The following is a 16,559-nucleotide window of genomic DNA, read 5'->3' as shown; positions in this document are numbered from 1 at the left end:
CAGCAGGAGCATGAGCTGGTGGCCCCACAACTGCAGTAACTGAGGCATGAGAGTGTGTTTCCATCTGTTGTACCTGTTACTGAGGTAATGATCTCCATCAAAGGTACAAGGCTTGCAGCCAGGAGGGTCATACAGATAACACCAATGTAAATATGTCTGAGCTAGTTTACCTATGAACCTTCTGCCAAGAACAAGAACAGGAAAAGAAACTGTAGAGGGAAAGGTGAGGAACTCATCTGAGCTTCTAGGCTGTAGTACGCACATCTGCTCAGTCTTCTAGAAAAACTCAAATTCATCACTGTGAGCACCTCACAATTGTAAGTCAGGATGAAATCTTGCATGATTGTGCCACTACAGGTTGTATACAAGGAAAACCACATACCAAGCCAGAACAGCAGTAAGTCCCCCCTAGGGTACTTGGGTAAGAGTGAAATGGGAGGTGGGATGCAGGGGGTCAGCTGACACTATGCCATATAAGATGTGACCAGCAACAAGATGCCAGGTACATCGCAAATTTATTTTTCACAAAGCAGGACTGTACTACAGGAGCCAGTCATCAGCAAGAGCTGTACATTCGGTGCCAGATGCAGTTGAGAGCTCAGCATTAGCCACAGCATCAGGGTCTAAGATCTTACAGTGCATTAATTGTTTACAAGAGCCCAAGACGTCTCTTTCTCAGAACAGTTGCCTAGAAGAATTAGAACTGTCTAGAGAGAAACTTCAGTCAAAATCCTGCTCCCAGGCACCTTCATGCTTGCTGTGAATATGGTGCAGCCCAAGCCCTTCAAGGAACAAAAAAAATGCTCTTTTTCCCCCCAAATAAGCAGGCTTTTCACTGATAAATCTCAATGTGTTTGCAAAATTGCCAGCAATGTTTTAAGCATTGATAATATATCAAAGCTGAACTAGAAGAGCAAAATTCTAACCAGTTGAAGAGTTTCTAGCTTTAATTATGGAAGAGGGAGCAGATTGAAGGGAGTGGGTGGAGGGAAGTCTGAGAACATACAGTACTGTGCACTATGAAATGTTGCGGGGAAGTAGAAGTCTGAAGGGCAGCCCCACGTATTTGAGAGGTTTAATGGTAAATGTTATTGCTCTGCACATGTGAAAGACATAACATGTATTTTTTTCAGTCTAACCATCTCACTTCAGATTGAAGCAAACAAGGAGGAATAAGTATTAAACCTCCATAAGAGACACACAGTGACTCACAGTTGTGCATCCGAGAAGCACAAAAATGGCAATTGCCTGGAGTTGCCTTTGCTGCACGAGGGACTCCTCAGCATTTAAAGAAAGAGGGGTATGGCATAATGTCTTGGTTCATAGTGCACAGCTAAATTTACAGACATGTTTATTTATCAAATAGTTAAAAAGTACTATTTTCTTTAATTTTCTTGAAGCAGCAACATTTCTGCCTACGTGTTTTGGAATCCAGACTCCCTGGCACCATAGCTTTAGCAACATAGCCATCCTTTCAACTGATTTTTTTTCAGGAGGCCCCCACATACACCACAATATCCAAGATGCTGGATTAAAAAGTCATAGTGTGAATTTCCACAGGGAGATGGTCAGAAAATTAATTGAGGTTTCTTTTGCCAGTGGAAAAGTTAACATTTCTCAACAACAGAGTAACAACACAAAACCAAATGCCTCAATTCTCAAATTTTACTGGAATTTCTCATGTGAGTGCTTCCATGTTCTCTTCTTCTCTGTATACCCTAGAGCCCTTTGCTACATCACTGGCAGTGCAGTAGCAGATACCCATGGCTACAATGCACCATGAAATATCATCTGGCCAAAGAACTTGACCCATACAAAAAAAAAAAAAGAACAAACAGACATGAGACATCCCAACTAAAACAGCCCTGAGGTCAGGTTCATTGCAAGAAGCCCATGCTTTCCAGAGAAGCCTGGTTTCATGAACACCCCCTTTCCATCCAAACAGTTATTGATAAGATATTTTGAACTAAAAATTAAATTTCTAGCATAATATCATGATTTAACTTGTTAACTAAAGAACAGCCTAGTCTCTTTGAAAAGAGAAAAGTATCAATATATGTTGCAGTGCCATTTTTTACCATAGCTTCCTCTGGAAATTACAGCACCAGCAATTTCAGTCATTTGACAACCAGCACTGTTTGTAGGCATCAGTGCTCAAGTTGCTCTGAATCTGAGCAGCTGCATCCTGAACCTTATCATCACACCACACACAAAGCAGAAACAAGAGGGGCTCTTGCAGAAGTCCAGAGGAAAGCGGAAACCAAGCCCTGAGAGGTGGTAGAGACCAGAGGGGAAGCAGGCATAACGGTCCTGGAGAAAAGAGAAGTCTGACATGCTTTCTGGCTGGAGCAGGAAACTGCTCTCCTACCCGATTGCAACAGCAATAAAACTGCAATAACAAATTAAGAACTGACAGGAATATGGAAAGGGAGGAAAGACAGCCCTCTGGCTCTTGTCACACTTGAGTAGGTGGAAAAACAACTTCAGACACCAACTTTTTGTCCCAATCTGGTCATGCAATTGCAGAGACTGTTTTAGTGGTATGGAGGACAAAGTTCAGCATGTGGACTCGGAGTTGAAGGAAATACTGGTGACTTATCTCCCTCCTTTAAAGGGTTATTGTCATTTATCAGAACTTAGGACTTGGGACCTCCTTTTGGACCACACTGACAATCCATGTGCTGCAGAGCCTGGCTTTGTCAGAGCCCCCAGCTCCTCCTAACACTTTCATTCATTTCATGCTCCCCTCTAATCAATAAGGTTTTGTCACCCATGCTTGCTCCCTGCCAGCTGCTACACTTGTGTGGCATTGCTGCAAAAATAGGGTCAGACTGGAGATGCTAGCTCAGCATCACAGAGGACACTCATGTCTCAAGTTTCACCATGGTATGAAAGGAAACTTCTCCTAACCTGTTATTTTCAATTCAGTGAGAAGATTACCTCAAGCAACAATAACTTAGAAACAGAATTCAATTCTCAAGTCTATATTTTGACACCACCAGCTCTAGATAAACTGGAGAACCTACAGCTGCTTCTGCATGTGCTGCAGTTGCTTCTCAGGCTTCCACAGAGAAGGAAGGTAGATGCACAGGCTAGCTGGAAAGCCACCATAAGGGACAAACCTACACCTAAAGCAAGCCTTGAGACTCAAGATAATATGCTGCCAAACTGGCCAAATCTTTCACCTCCAGCCACAGCTCTAGAAAACACTTGCATGTTCTGTTGGTTGTGGCAGCTGAGCTGTCAGTTGTTGCTGACAGCTGTCACCAGGGAATGACACATTGGCAAGCCTTCAGGCACAGCAGAGTCTTAAGGAGGCTAGCAAGGAAGAAAGTGGAAATGGGGGGAAAATGGTTGCATTTGTACAAGAGTTTTGGAGCTTCATGACAAAAACCAGACATTGTAGGAGCTGGTAAGAGCCACATTCATGTCAGTCATCAGCTGTAGGTCTTTACCCTCAGCTCTGCTAAAGTCTCACAGAGAGAGAAACACAGAATATTTCCTGGGTTATAAATAGCACATTATGGTGGACCCAGCAGGAAACACTGCAGGATCTCAGTCACACAATTTTATTTTCATTTTTGGATTTTCATCCCACTTTAGGATTCAGTTTCCCAATCAGCCTCAGCAAGCCATCTTGTGATACAAACAAATTAAAAAACATCATCATAACCAATTGCTCGTCAGTGCTGAGGAAGGAATGGTAATGCCCAGAGCCAGGGAAGAGCAGCTGTACTAAGACTTCACTGTTGAATGAGTATTTACTACCCACCACTGTATGGAACTTGCTTTCCCTGAACTTGGTCCATTTTCCCAAACAGCAGGGTTTAGCCACATAGAGACTATCATCTGAACATGCTTCAGACTGAAGTGGCAGGAAGGACAGAAGTAGCTATTAAACACAGGGTATGGGAACTTTGAGCACATCTTGGAAAATTTCTAAGTAATGTGTAATCTCTTTTTTATAAGACTTTAAATTTTATCATTTTCTTCTATATAGTATCTTCTTAAAAATAAGACTTGTTACCCACCACTTTGTCTCCAAACAGATCCGCAGCAAGATTTTGCTTTCAGTGTTGACCGTTGTTCTGATATCACAACCCAAACCTTTAACATCAGAGCTGCAATGGTCCTAAGTAAGTGAATTGCTATTTTCTGATACCAAACAGGTAATTCGTGTGTAAGTGCTCATGTGTGAGCATTAATAAGTAAGCAAGGGTGACAGCCTCCTATAAAATACAAATGGGCTTAATTTCTGAGAAATTTCAAAACCTGGGTGGGCTACAGAAACGTCTGTTATCAGCTCTGCCTCAGACTACATATGTCACCCTAAGCAGGTCATATCAGCCCTCAGCCCCTATTCCTCTCCTACCCCTCATTCGTACACATGGATAGCCCAAGGTGGGGGGCTGCTCTGGAGCTTTTTTTTCCACAGCTAAATCTTCTGGGAAGAGTCTTGTTGAATGAGACACCTACAGCCCCCCCTACTCTTGTGTCAGCACCAGCAGTGCTTACCAAATCCCCAAGTTTGACCCTTACAGGTAGGAGGCTGAACTAAGGGACTCCATTAAGATGGGGGCACCTCCCTGCCCCTCTTGGCCATGCAAAGAAGCATGGTAGGGAGTGCTGGAGATCCAGAGCACTGCAGGAGTACTAGCCCAAGGCAACACAGTCATGCCATCAGTCACCACTGTGCTGGCTGAAATTATACCCTCCAGCACTTGACTGATGAGCAATAAAAGGTCAAAAGCAGAACTGCATAGAGCTAATGGGCTGGATGCACAACTTAGTATTAGCCATTGCTTGACTTGTGATCTTTGCACAGGAAAGCTACCTTCTTGCAACCCTGTTGGCCCCAAGATCACCTAGAAGCTCTACTACCAGAGCATAAATATGAGAGCACTACTGCATGCTCCTGGTGCTGAAAATAAGTTTGCGTGCCAAGTGTCTTTTAGCACTTGGGAACACTTCCTTGCATGCAAAGGGTCTCCCTCCTGTGAGACATGTTCCCCTTTTGCCTTGGGAGCACCAGTTTTCAGATGGCTCCAAAGTTAAACAAAAGTCACCTTACAGGCAAATATTCTTCCAACAACCCAGAGTACAGGACCTCCCTCTACATCCAGTAGCCTCCCTGGCTGTATCTATGTTAGTAAGCCAGGCACAATCAGGCAAGCTCACAGTGCTGCCAAGCTGGTCCCTGGCACAGGTCTGGCTCAGGCCTGCTACTGTTTTCCCAGGCAGCAACTAAAGGTCACAGGTTGCCCATTGGATACGGTCCCTCTGCCAGGAACAGTAGGGAAGAAAGACTTTAGACGCATGGACACAAGCTTTACTATGCCAGTTGGCCTCAGGGTCAGAGAGTGGCCACAGTCATAGTTTATTTAACAGTAAAGATATATGCTATTACGTCCCCTGTTACACACCTTAAGGGACTTAGAGACCTGTTCCTGCAGCATGGATTTCTGTGTACCATCTTCTCAGTGAAGAGAATACATTCAGTGGTTTAAATGTCAGAGGAAAAACTGAATTTTTTAAAAAACAGTAAACCTGTTTACCCTTGCACTTTCTGAGCTCTCCTTCTGCTTTGTGTGTAGGACACAGCATCAAGGAACTGTACATCAAGGCTGACCTGATCATAAATGGGAAGACTGTCTTAAGCTACTCAGACACGCTTTGCGAGCCGGGTCATTCTAAGCTTGTTTTCTGTGGAAAGAAGAAAGGAGGTAAGTTAGGTAGCACTCTAAATGTTTGATGGCTACTGAATATTCCAAGCAGGATGCACCCACTGTGCTGTTGAATGCACTAATACATTGCAATGTTCTGTTTACTTCAATGACATGTTAATGGATGACAGAAACACAGAAGGGCAGAGATGTTTTAATCTCAGAGCCTACTTTTTCCCTTAAGCTGTTTGCTTGCTTGCTTTGAATCACAGAATATCACACATACATGGGATTTCGAGTCCATAAAAAAAACTGTGCTAATGTGTCCTCATCCAACAGCAGAGGTTCACCAGCCCTATTTATAGCCACAAGGTCATCACGTGAGCAAGTAGTATTACAGAACTGGCCTTTATTTTTGTCAAAGAAATGGCTGAGTGAGCAAACAAACAAGCCACTCTGAACATGTTCTTCACTAGTAAGCAAGTAACATTTCCTGTCCTTAAAAGGAGTTCTTAGCTCACTTTAAGAGAAATTATGCTTGAATAAGGATATTTGAACCAAGATACTGTTGAATACCATCAATAGTTTGCTTTTGCTTAACATGTGCCTATGCAGCAGTCAGAAGATTTTAGTCCATGCCAGTCAAACTGCCAGCTGGTGTGTACTTGCACCTGTTGGTTTACAGTGGTATTAGCTGCCCCCAGAAAGCAGACACCTTCGGTTGCAGGTGAGCCTGGGCACTTCAAAATCCCTTCTGCCACAACCTAGATAGTGCACAGCCAGCCATGGAGTGTCAAGAAGAACTGTGGCCATGCCTCTGGACTGTAGTCACCACATATCTTAAATGGTTATTTTGAATCCCTCTTACACCATTATCATCTCTTTAGGCTGATTTTAAAACAAGTAGGGCTGCAAGGGAGTTTCAGAGTTGTTAGAGCACCAGTTAGTTCAGAAGGTCTGCTTTCCTTCCATTCACTTGCATCTCCATCCTGATAACAGCAATAAGTCATGTTCAAGGGGCTATGAGTTTAAAGACCATGCACAGCACTACTGCCAAGACAGCTCCTGAAAAATTACTGAGACATTTCATACAGCATAGAAATACCACAAAGAATAATAGAGAAATGCTGCATGAGCAACCAATTATGTAAATCCTGTAAGCCAGATAGACAAAAAAATTAAATTCAGAGGTTTCTTCAATTGTGTATTGAATTACAAGGAGGGGAGAAAAGCCACCCACAGACCTACTGAAAAACTGTCTTATTCTGATGAAGTACTAAATAATATCCTTTAGAGAATACATTAAGGAGAAGTAGAGTCAGTCCTGAGCTGAGCACAAAATGCTTTTCACACATTAAGTCACAAAAACAAAACCTCCTGGGGTTTCCAAATCCCTTAAACAGGTGATCACTTCTACTAATTGAAGTACATTATGATATAAAGCCATAGTTGGTTGTTTAAATAATACTATATATCTTCATTTAGAAGCATCCCTAAGTTAACACGGGGACCTCTGCCACACACTTTTTAATACACATCCTCTTGTTCAGTAGGTGTTTTCATTTAGTAATTAAAGTCACAGCAGGAAAGAAGTGAACTTTCTCAGCCTAAGGTTCAAACTGAAAATGTGGTATTTCTTAATTAGTTGACATTTGATTCTAACCCACAGTTTAGGACACACAAGTTTGCTGAAGACCAGTTTGGGGTAATTCAGCACAGCCATAATTTACCACATTAGCACAGCTATAAATCCGACCTAATGCCTACACAGAAAGGACAACATCGTGAATGGTCAAGTACACAGCCTAGCAAAAGTGCAGAGGAGCAGATAGCCCTTTCAGCAGAAGCTTTTAATGCAGAGCCCTTTTTTCCCTGTTATACATGCAAAATTTCCAGCCTCTGGCCAGACCTGACCTCAGTTCAAATATAGTTACACACAGAATTTGTTTGCCTTCCTTAAAAGAGGTCAAAATTTACCCATTCCTTCCTCTCCCAAAATAAGACAGAATGTAGTTCTGCTACAGGCTTTGTTGGTCCACTCATTTGTGCAGACAAGCAGAACAGAAGTTACAAGGAAAAGAGACTTACAGGAGCTGGATGTGGCAAAGTCTTGGCTGTTTGGTTGGGGTTTTTTTGGTTTGTTTTTTCTTTGCTCTCTCTATAGTTTTGCCTTGACTAGAAATACTTTAGGAGACTTAATATAGCTGGAGGTTTTCATGTTCATCATAATCATATAGCATCTACTATTTATGTTAAGCAAAGGTCACATTTAGCACTGCTCATTGGGACTCCAAAATAGGAGTCCAAGATCTTTTTCTTTAAACTCTATGACTGTTGTCATATAGCTAGCTCAAAGGTTGCAAGGAAATGGGTTTTGGGAAATGGAAAGGTCCATTTAAGAACGATAACAACAACAAAAACTGTTAAATTCTTTGTGGCATAACATTAACTCAGCTCTTCCTCTTTTTTAGTAGAAAGTGCTGGTTATTCCTCATTTCCTCTAAAGAAAATAGTTACATAAGAGTTAACAAACTTCCCAATGCAATCCCTAAAAACCAGAGAAAAAGACCTACCAGGGTAATATTTAGCAATGTGTCAATCGCAACTTGCAGGCTTAAACAAAGATAGTTGCATCCCCTCCAATTCCACAAGTTTTCTTTCAGTCTCAACTGATAAAGGCACCATCAGAGAACTTGCACAATTCCTTGTGCACACTCCCAAACCATAAAGAACAACCCACCTTGCTTCAGACCTCCATTCTTGATTCTGTGATTCTTTACATGATTGCCTCTTTCAATAGGTGTTACAGCGAGCAAATGTCTAAAAGAGTATTTGTGAATAAAAGTAGAGAACATGGCATGAGTTGCAGAACTAGGTATCACATTGGGAGTTTAGATACATGTTTCTGTGAAATCAGCCACACCACAAAGCTGGTTCTTTGGGCTGATATGCAATGGTGTCTTGCTTAGGCCTTTCACCTCATTTTTTCCTCCCCAGTAAAGACAGTGGATGTTCCTCACCCAGCTATGTATTTATATATAGGTTGATGTTTTTTTCCTCACTCAACCATCCATCTATAGCTGGCAGTTATTCAGATCATTCCTGCATCCCTAAAGCTCACAGAAATTGTCAGTTGCATCCCCTTGCACAAGATTGTGTCCTAGAACTCCAACATGGAGCATTTAAGTTCTAAAAAGATTTCAAACAGAAAAAGGAAGAGGTGGGTGCAGATGTACAGGGCCTTTATATAGTACAGGAGTGTGAGAATGTTTAAAGACTTTCAGTGGAAGGAAGATTTGAGAAAGAGGAGTGAGAATTTCATTATAGGTGTTTTGTCAGAGATGAGAAGCATCTTCACAACAAATGATCACTAGTAACTTGAAGTAATCCTCAAGAAGTTTTGCTTACATATCTGAAAGCTCTGCTTCAGAATGGAAGCTGCCAGAGGCTTGCTCACTGGCAGGGAAAAGAACTGAGTTACTTTTGGTAGAAACAATAGTGAAAAGTTGCTACAACAAATACGATAATAGCACCTTGAATCAGTGGTACATTAGAAATGTTTTCCAGGATGCTCTACAGAAGTCACCTTCAGTTAAGTCTTTAAGAAAAAGGGCTGAACACAGAAGGTAGACTGAAAGCACGTCACTGATGACAGCATGCTTGACTGATACTATAACTTATCAGGAGACCAATAAAGACATAGGGGAAGTTTTAATTGGAAAAATCACTGATAGTTTATGCTGTTCCCAGTGTTCATACATTTTTGCAACTACATCTGGGCTTGTTCTGAAAAGACTGCAGAATTCCTTCAATGAGCTACACTTAGTGTTTGTGACAGTTACACTTAGTGCAGCAGATGTGCTCATCCTCTTTCAATGGCAGAATGCAAAAGTGCATGAATATATGGAGAAAAAAAATGTATGAGTATATGAGGGATGCTGTAATAAACTAGTCCTTAAAGCCTTGGAGGATGTTTACACTTCTGGAATTATAGGAGAAATCCTCATGCAAGAAAAGCACTGAATGGGCTTTGAAAAGCCTGATCCAGCCAGCATAGGCACTGAGGAGGATGCCATGGTCTGAAGTGACTATGAATGATAAAATTCAGCATATCTATGGATCCATATTATTTCCTGGCAGATCTCAACTAGCTGAAAATCAAAACTGCCTTTGGTTTCCTACCAGGAGACAATTTCAAAACAGAGAAGTCCTTTTTCCCCTCCATTGCTGAAGCAAGAAAGGTCACAAGAGTTTTCTAGAGGCCACAACCAACAGAGTGGTTGAGGTTGGAAGTGACCTCTGAAGAGCATTTAGTCCAACTCCCACCTACTCAAGCAGTGCCACCTACAGCAGGTTGCTCATCACCACATTTAGGCTGGGTTTTTGAATATATCCAAGGATGGAGATGCTGCAGCCTCTCTGGGAAACCTCTGCCAGTGCTCAGTCACCATAACAATAATTTTTTAAAAGTTTTTCCTGATGTTCAGGAGAAGTCTCTTGTGTTTCAGTTGTGCCTTTACCTCTTGTCCTGTCACTTTGCACCACTGGAAAGAGCTTGGCTCTGTCCTCTTTACATCCTCCCTTCAAGTATTGCTACATACTGATGTGCTCTCCCTTAATCTTTGTTCTCTCAGCCTCTCCTCATTGGAGACATGTTCCAATCCCTTGACCATCCCAGTGGCCCCTTCACTGGATTCTCTCCAGCAGCTCCATACAATTTATAGCTGTGAACCACTGCAAGACCCCTGCTTAGAGAACTAGGCTAATGCTGAAGCACAAAGCAGTAAACATGGACTTCAGACTGGATACACAGCACCTAGGTCCACAGTTTGAGGCTCCCTAAAAGATAGTACAGGCCATGAAAGTGACCCCACTGATTACCTATCACAAATAAGAGCAATCATGGAAAACTTTTCAGAGGGCTGAGGCAGAGCCCTGAGATTGCCTTCCTCTAGCTCTGATGTAATCATTACTTTGTCACAGGCAAAGGGGCTGGGGCAAAAAATAGTTTCTACCTACACTGAAGGAGAGATTAGCATTGCCATCATTTCAGAAGCAAATTTATGGCCTGATGACTCCTACTTCATTTTAAAATATAGGCTTTGTAGAGCCAGAATGCTGCATCTGTATGTTTAGATTCTGGGTAACTTTGACAGCCTAGGTGAGACCCTAAGAAGCCACATGATCCAAGAGGAGTTTCCATGTCCCTGTGGAGGAGGGCTATGGGGAAGGGTGATTGTTCACAGCCCAGTTTCCTCTCCACTCTCCTCTGCTGACAAGCTTTGCTATTCTCAGAGTCAGCTGAAGGAGAGACAGTTAAACAAGGCTCCCTACTGAACAAAAGGACACACAAGCCATGAGCCACACAGTTATATGGTTCACACCACTCTGAGGGGGCAGCTGACAATATGGCTTAACACACATCAACACACATCCAGCTCAAGTCTGAAGGGAGTAACTCATCACACAAGTCTTGCAGTCTGCAGTGCCTTTAACTCCCATTTAAACTCTAGTAAAGTTGTGAACTGAGAAGTGGGCTGTACTGTATTTTTAAAATTCTTGACTCACTGCTTTCTGCAACAGAGATGTGTCAGACTCCAGGGCTCTTGCTTCGTGCACAGAAGCAAGCAGGGATGGTGGCTGCTCTTTATGAAGGAAGAGACTTCTTGGTGTCCAGGTGAAGCAGCCAGGGATGCAGAAGGGAATGAGTACAGTCTGGGTGCTGCAGCATAGGTGATCTGTTTGAGAGTGACAAACCAAAACACACTTATTCTATTCTGTTTTTCTATTAGGTTTTTCAGGGCAACACTAAGAAGTTCTGCATCTTCTCCACCTCCCAGGATCATCAGGGCATTACATGTAACAAATTCCTCATTGATGTAAAGGTGTAGAACATCAGTGATATTCTTAGGTTTCTCCTAACTCTTTTCCTGGTTTGTCTTACAGTCACGATTCTTTCATATAAGTTTGTTACAAGGCACTGTAACATTTCATAGCATGTGTGGGGAAGACTCTTTCCAAATCAGATACCTACTGCATGGAGGGATGGACCATACTACATGAGCACATTACAAATCTTCAGTAAGAAGCAGTTTAAACCAGCACAGTGAGACTGGACTAAAACAACTCTCGGTGACAAGCATCAAGATGCCAGCATATACTCATATAAATATGATAAAACACTAACTCCTCTGTCACTGTCAAAGTACAGAATATTTCATGACACCTACAAAAGAATCCTTAAACAGTTCTTAGACTTTTCCACGACTTGTGGAGGGCAAGTTGTGCAAGAAATTCTGAAATACTGAAACATCTACACATTTTATTTTCAGTCAAGTCTGCACAGTTTGGCCCAGTAAGCTACAAAAAAGTAGGAGGAACTGCAGAACAGCTTGCTAATTCTGTCCATTAGTGCCAAAGCTGCCCTTTCTTCAACAGCAAAAAGCAAGCATGCCTTGTGATTAGAGATGAGGATTGGAAGGTGGAACTCCTGGGCTGTATTCCAGTCACCAACACAACTTTTGATGGCTTTAACACATCATGTAACTCAGTGGTGAACACTCCCTCAGCAGCGAGATAGACATATTACTTTAAGGTCATGTTCAGCAAGCAGTCAGAAGTCCACACCTACAGAAACACTCATCTCAGATTGGTTTTTCCTTAAAGTTACCAAAACAGTATAGTTCAACTATTGCAGCTGCAAATGGTTCAGAGATCACAATAAAGATCTAAATGTCTAGCAACCCTCCTCGCCTTTCATTTCCCCATGTGCAGGATGGATGCTAGCATAGGAACACAGACCCAGTTGTGCAAAACCATTCCCCCCTCCTCCACTCAGACAGGGGCTGAAGGTCCTCCTTGAGCCTGGGCTCTGCCCTGCCTTCCCTAAGTAGCTGTACACATCCTGACATTTCTCAGGAGGGTTGTTGCAAGACTGTATAGAGCACTTTGCAGTTCCAAACACTTGTCACTGGAGTTCTTTAAAGTGCTATCACAAAAAAGCATTGCCAATCAGCTGCTTGTTTCCTTCGTGTGCTGCCTGTCTAACCACCCATCATCTTGCTTTTCAGAACACCTCTACTACGAGGGACCAGTCACACTGGGATTCAAGGAAATCCTACAGGTAAGTTGGTCACCACTGTGCTCCCAAACAGAAGGGCTTTCAGGATGAGTTATGGTCAGGGGACTACCAATCACATCAGCATATTCCAAGCTCCCCCAGCTGGCACACCTGATCTGAGAGTGTTTACATGACTAATCCTTTTCAATATGAAATTAAATGGCTTTGCCTAAGGCATTAGAGAACCACCATTATCCAGACATGAACAGGTCCAGAACATTATCCAGACAGGACCAGGAGAAATAGCAGGAAGATGTGCCAGGAAGGTTTAGGTTGGATATTCTTCACCCAGAAGGTAGTGGAGCACTGCAACAGGCTCCCCAGGGAGGTGGTCATCGCACCAAGCCTGACAAGATTCCAGAGGCATTTGGACAACACCCTCAGACACATGGTCTGAATCTTGGGATTGTCCTATGCTGGGGCAAGAGTTGGACTCAGTGATCCTTGTGGGTACCTTCCATCTCACATCATTCTATGATTCTAGGTTTCTTTAGGATGGCAGATCCCCTCTTCCAGCACTAAATCATGCACCCATAGGGTTCTTTGGTAGGCTCCCCTTTTATTACTCTTAAAATGGCAAGAAAATAAGTAGCTCCAAGGGACTCCTAAGAAACCAAAGCTGCAATTCAGCTCACTCCTTAGTGGGCTGAACAATTTGGAGAAGCTCATTCATCCTCACTAGCTATAAAGGCAATCTAGATAGCTATTGCAATTTTATGTGTTCCACTCTACATGCAAGGTGTTAGATACAGAGACACGTCTTCTAGGTTGCAACTGGAAGTACAAGTTGTTGGGCCAAGAGCAGTTTGTCTGGACTTATGGAGCCTTAAAATAAAAAAATAATTTCTTAGAAAGGTGAGAAAAAAGGCAGTAATCTAGGTACTGCTCTGCATTTCCTGGTCATCCATTACAGATGGATCTTTACAAGCAGCCTTCTTACACTCAGCTAAATCTCCTTATAAGTCAACCAAAACACATTGCAAAGGTAGGTCTCAAATACTGAACGCACCAGTCTCTCTTAACTGGGCACAACATAAATCTATATTTGACCATTAAAATAACAAAGGATTTTTAGCCACATACACTAAGAAACTGGATTGAAGGGGAGAAGGCAGGATCTGGATCATCAAGGCATCTGGTTGAGAATGTGGTGAAGAAAGGATCATAGTCATTGCTGCAAAAGCACACAGTTCAGGTAGTCAAACACTCCTTAGATTTACTTACACAGAGAATCACAGCACAAGCTCTCAGTTCTTCAACAGCAGACCTAAAACCTATGTCACAGCCTCAAAGATGAGGTCTGGGGCACTGGATTGGTCCAGGAAAAGGAAAAAACAGGATCAGAACAGGGACACAAGTCCCAGAAAGCTGGGCTTGCTAAGACCTGCAGAGGTGATAAGGATAGCTGGCTTTTGGGAGAATCGAGCCTCCATAACAGCTACCATTTCGTATGTCCCAGTCTTCCCTTGGAATAGCAGCAACCACAACGTCCATTTTTCCAAGGCTTTCACACAGGGAGTAGGGCCCCCTTATGCAGGCTGTTATCCCACCCTCACCAGCCTGCTTACCTAAACAGTATGGCCTGGAGATGCTGTGTTGAGCAATAGCTTTTGTTCTCCCACACTGGAATGCTCAAGTTCCTATCGGTCAGCATCCTGCTCCAGGAGCATCTTTACTAACATACTGAGGACAGCTCTGTAGTAAAGGCTCTAGATAAATTGAATAACAGGTCTTCAGACCAAGAGGAATCCCCGAAGGCATCCACGCAGACCACACACTCAATTTCTGGTAAATTAGCTGAATTTGGAGCCAGAAATTCTAAGACTGTTCACAATTCTCTTTTAATAAGAGTTTTTAGCCATGGGCAAAAAAATTGTTCTGGAGGAAAAAAAACAAGATCTAATCACCAATGAGCAGTAGAAATGAGCTGTTATACATTCCCTTCTACGAATTAAACTATAAGCTTTTGGAGAATTAATATGCTTGTGAGAAAGGGAATAGGAAGCCTTTTTTGTTAATTAATCAATCAGGCAAATAACACCATTCTTCCATGCCAGCAATAAGGAGTTATTCCATGCAGCAATCATCTTCTCATTAGAAAGAACAGCCTCATCTGAGCAGCCCAGAGGACACTCGCGCTGCCTGCACAGCAATTACAACAAGGCTGTATTCTCACGAGCATTGTCATTGGGCCTCTCTCTAAATTTGGAAGTTACACTTAGCTTGAACCTCTGTGAGGACACAGGCCAGTTATTGCTTTAGAAGTCCCATGGTAAAAGGCAAATGCCAAGAAGCCTGACTCATTCTAGCTTTGCGTCCTAGTACTCCACAAGCAGAAGAGTTCTGAGCAGGGCAAGAGCTTTCTATGGTTCAAGTCCAGGAGGTCACTGCTGCCAAGCTCTCCTACCCCAGGTTTTTCTTCCCCTACACAATCCAGAAAATATGGAAAGAAATACTGCAGTGCCAGCAATCTAGAGTGAATGAGATCTGTTCATCTTTTCCTCCAAATATGTTAAATAAGCCTCATCACCTCCCCTGCCCAGTGCTTCTCCTTCTCCAAGTTTCTGGAAAGAGCAGTTTTGACCAATACAAAAAAGCCGTGGCTTCTTTAAGGTTGAGATTTTGCCATAGAATCATAGTTTGGTTGGAAAAGACCATTACAATCATTGAGTCCATCTGTAAACCCAGCATCGCCAAGTTCACCACTAAAGCATGTCCCCAAGTACCACATCTACACGTTTTTGCACCACAATAAGTTCTCCCCAAAGCCTGAATTACTAGTAGTTTTAACTGCACAATTTGAAATTAAACTGCCTCTTGTTTTATTAGATAGGAATTCATCACAGATTGAGTCATCTATACACACACCGCCCCAGGAGCTCTTTTATCAAAATTCCCATCAATAATAGTGTACACTCTGAACAACAAGATCCAGGGAACATAAGTGCCAGACAACTGAGCACCTCTTCCCCTTCCAGTTACTAAATAGCACAGGCCATACTGTGCTTGCTTATAAGAAACATGAGAAGTTTCACAGATTTGAAAGGAATTTTTGTACATCAAAACATTTTGTTCCTCTTGCGCTGTTTTAATTTTGAACTTGTGCTGTCAGCATTGATATCCCCAATGAAAGCATTTTGGTAGAAGATATAGGCAAGTCCTTTACCAGTTCTGAATCACATTTGGACAGGAAAGGTTTTGGAGGAACTTGATGGGAAAAGTGTTATTCTGTTTCTAGGAAGAGAAGTCCCTCATAGAAACAGAAGGAGTGACATACTACTGCTGGGCTGATCTCTTGCTTTGTGTTTGTCTCGTACAGGGAGATTACACGGTTTCAGCGAGGCTGACTAATGAAGATCATGTCACTGTCGCTTGTGCCGATTTCACCGTGAAAAATTATTTAGACTATTATTAGCAGCAAATACATTTCGTGAAAGCTTCAGACTAAGCTATTCAAGCCAAGTGAGCTGCTTGTATGCAGTGATTCTGAAGGAAATAACCCTCACATCCTGGTTCTGATGCTATCCCTCTTCATAATTCATTATTTTGAAGAAGTCACTAGACCCTCTAGTGGTAATTTTATCTCCAAATGTACACTATAGCCCACTTTTTGCTTCTAGTATATACAGCTGCAAGTAAAAAGTATCTGATACCAACATTCTCATCTCAGGATGAAAATAGCATGAGGCAGAACATGCAAGAGCCTAAACATTTTTTTTGCAGTTATGGAGGTATCCATTTCTAACACAGGCTGAAGATGACATTCATATGTATCA

The 16,559-nt window shown here is 42.4% G+C and overlaps 1 protein-coding gene across 1 annotated transcript in view; it reads left to right on the top strand.

The window, feature by feature from the left end:
• Positions 1-16,353, top strand: part of LY86 (lymphocyte antigen 86) — a 26,136-nt gene extending 9,783 nt beyond the window's left edge. Inside the window, exons 2-5 of the mRNA XM_010162186.1 lie at positions 4,050-4,136; positions 5,595-5,723; positions 12,734-12,786; positions 16,103-16,353. Coding sequence (XP_010160488.1) covers positions 4,050-4,136; positions 5,595-5,723; positions 12,734-12,786; positions 16,103-16,198 — 365 coding nt within the window. The 3' untranslated portion in view covers positions 16,199-16,353. The remainder of the gene's footprint in view (positions 1-4,049; positions 4,137-5,594; positions 5,724-12,733; positions 12,787-16,102) is intronic.
• Positions 16,354-16,559: the final 206 nt, after the last annotated feature.

This window comes from Antrostomus carolinensis, unplaced genomic scaffold (genome assembly GCF_000700745.2).
Source record: "Antrostomus carolinensis isolate BGI_N321 unplaced genomic scaffold, ASM70074v2 scaffold9992, whole genome shotgun sequence".
Lineage (NCBI taxonomy): Eukaryota > Metazoa > Chordata > Aves > Caprimulgiformes > Caprimulgidae > Antrostomus > Antrostomus carolinensis.
This window is presented reverse-complemented; position numbering and strand designations above follow the sequence as displayed.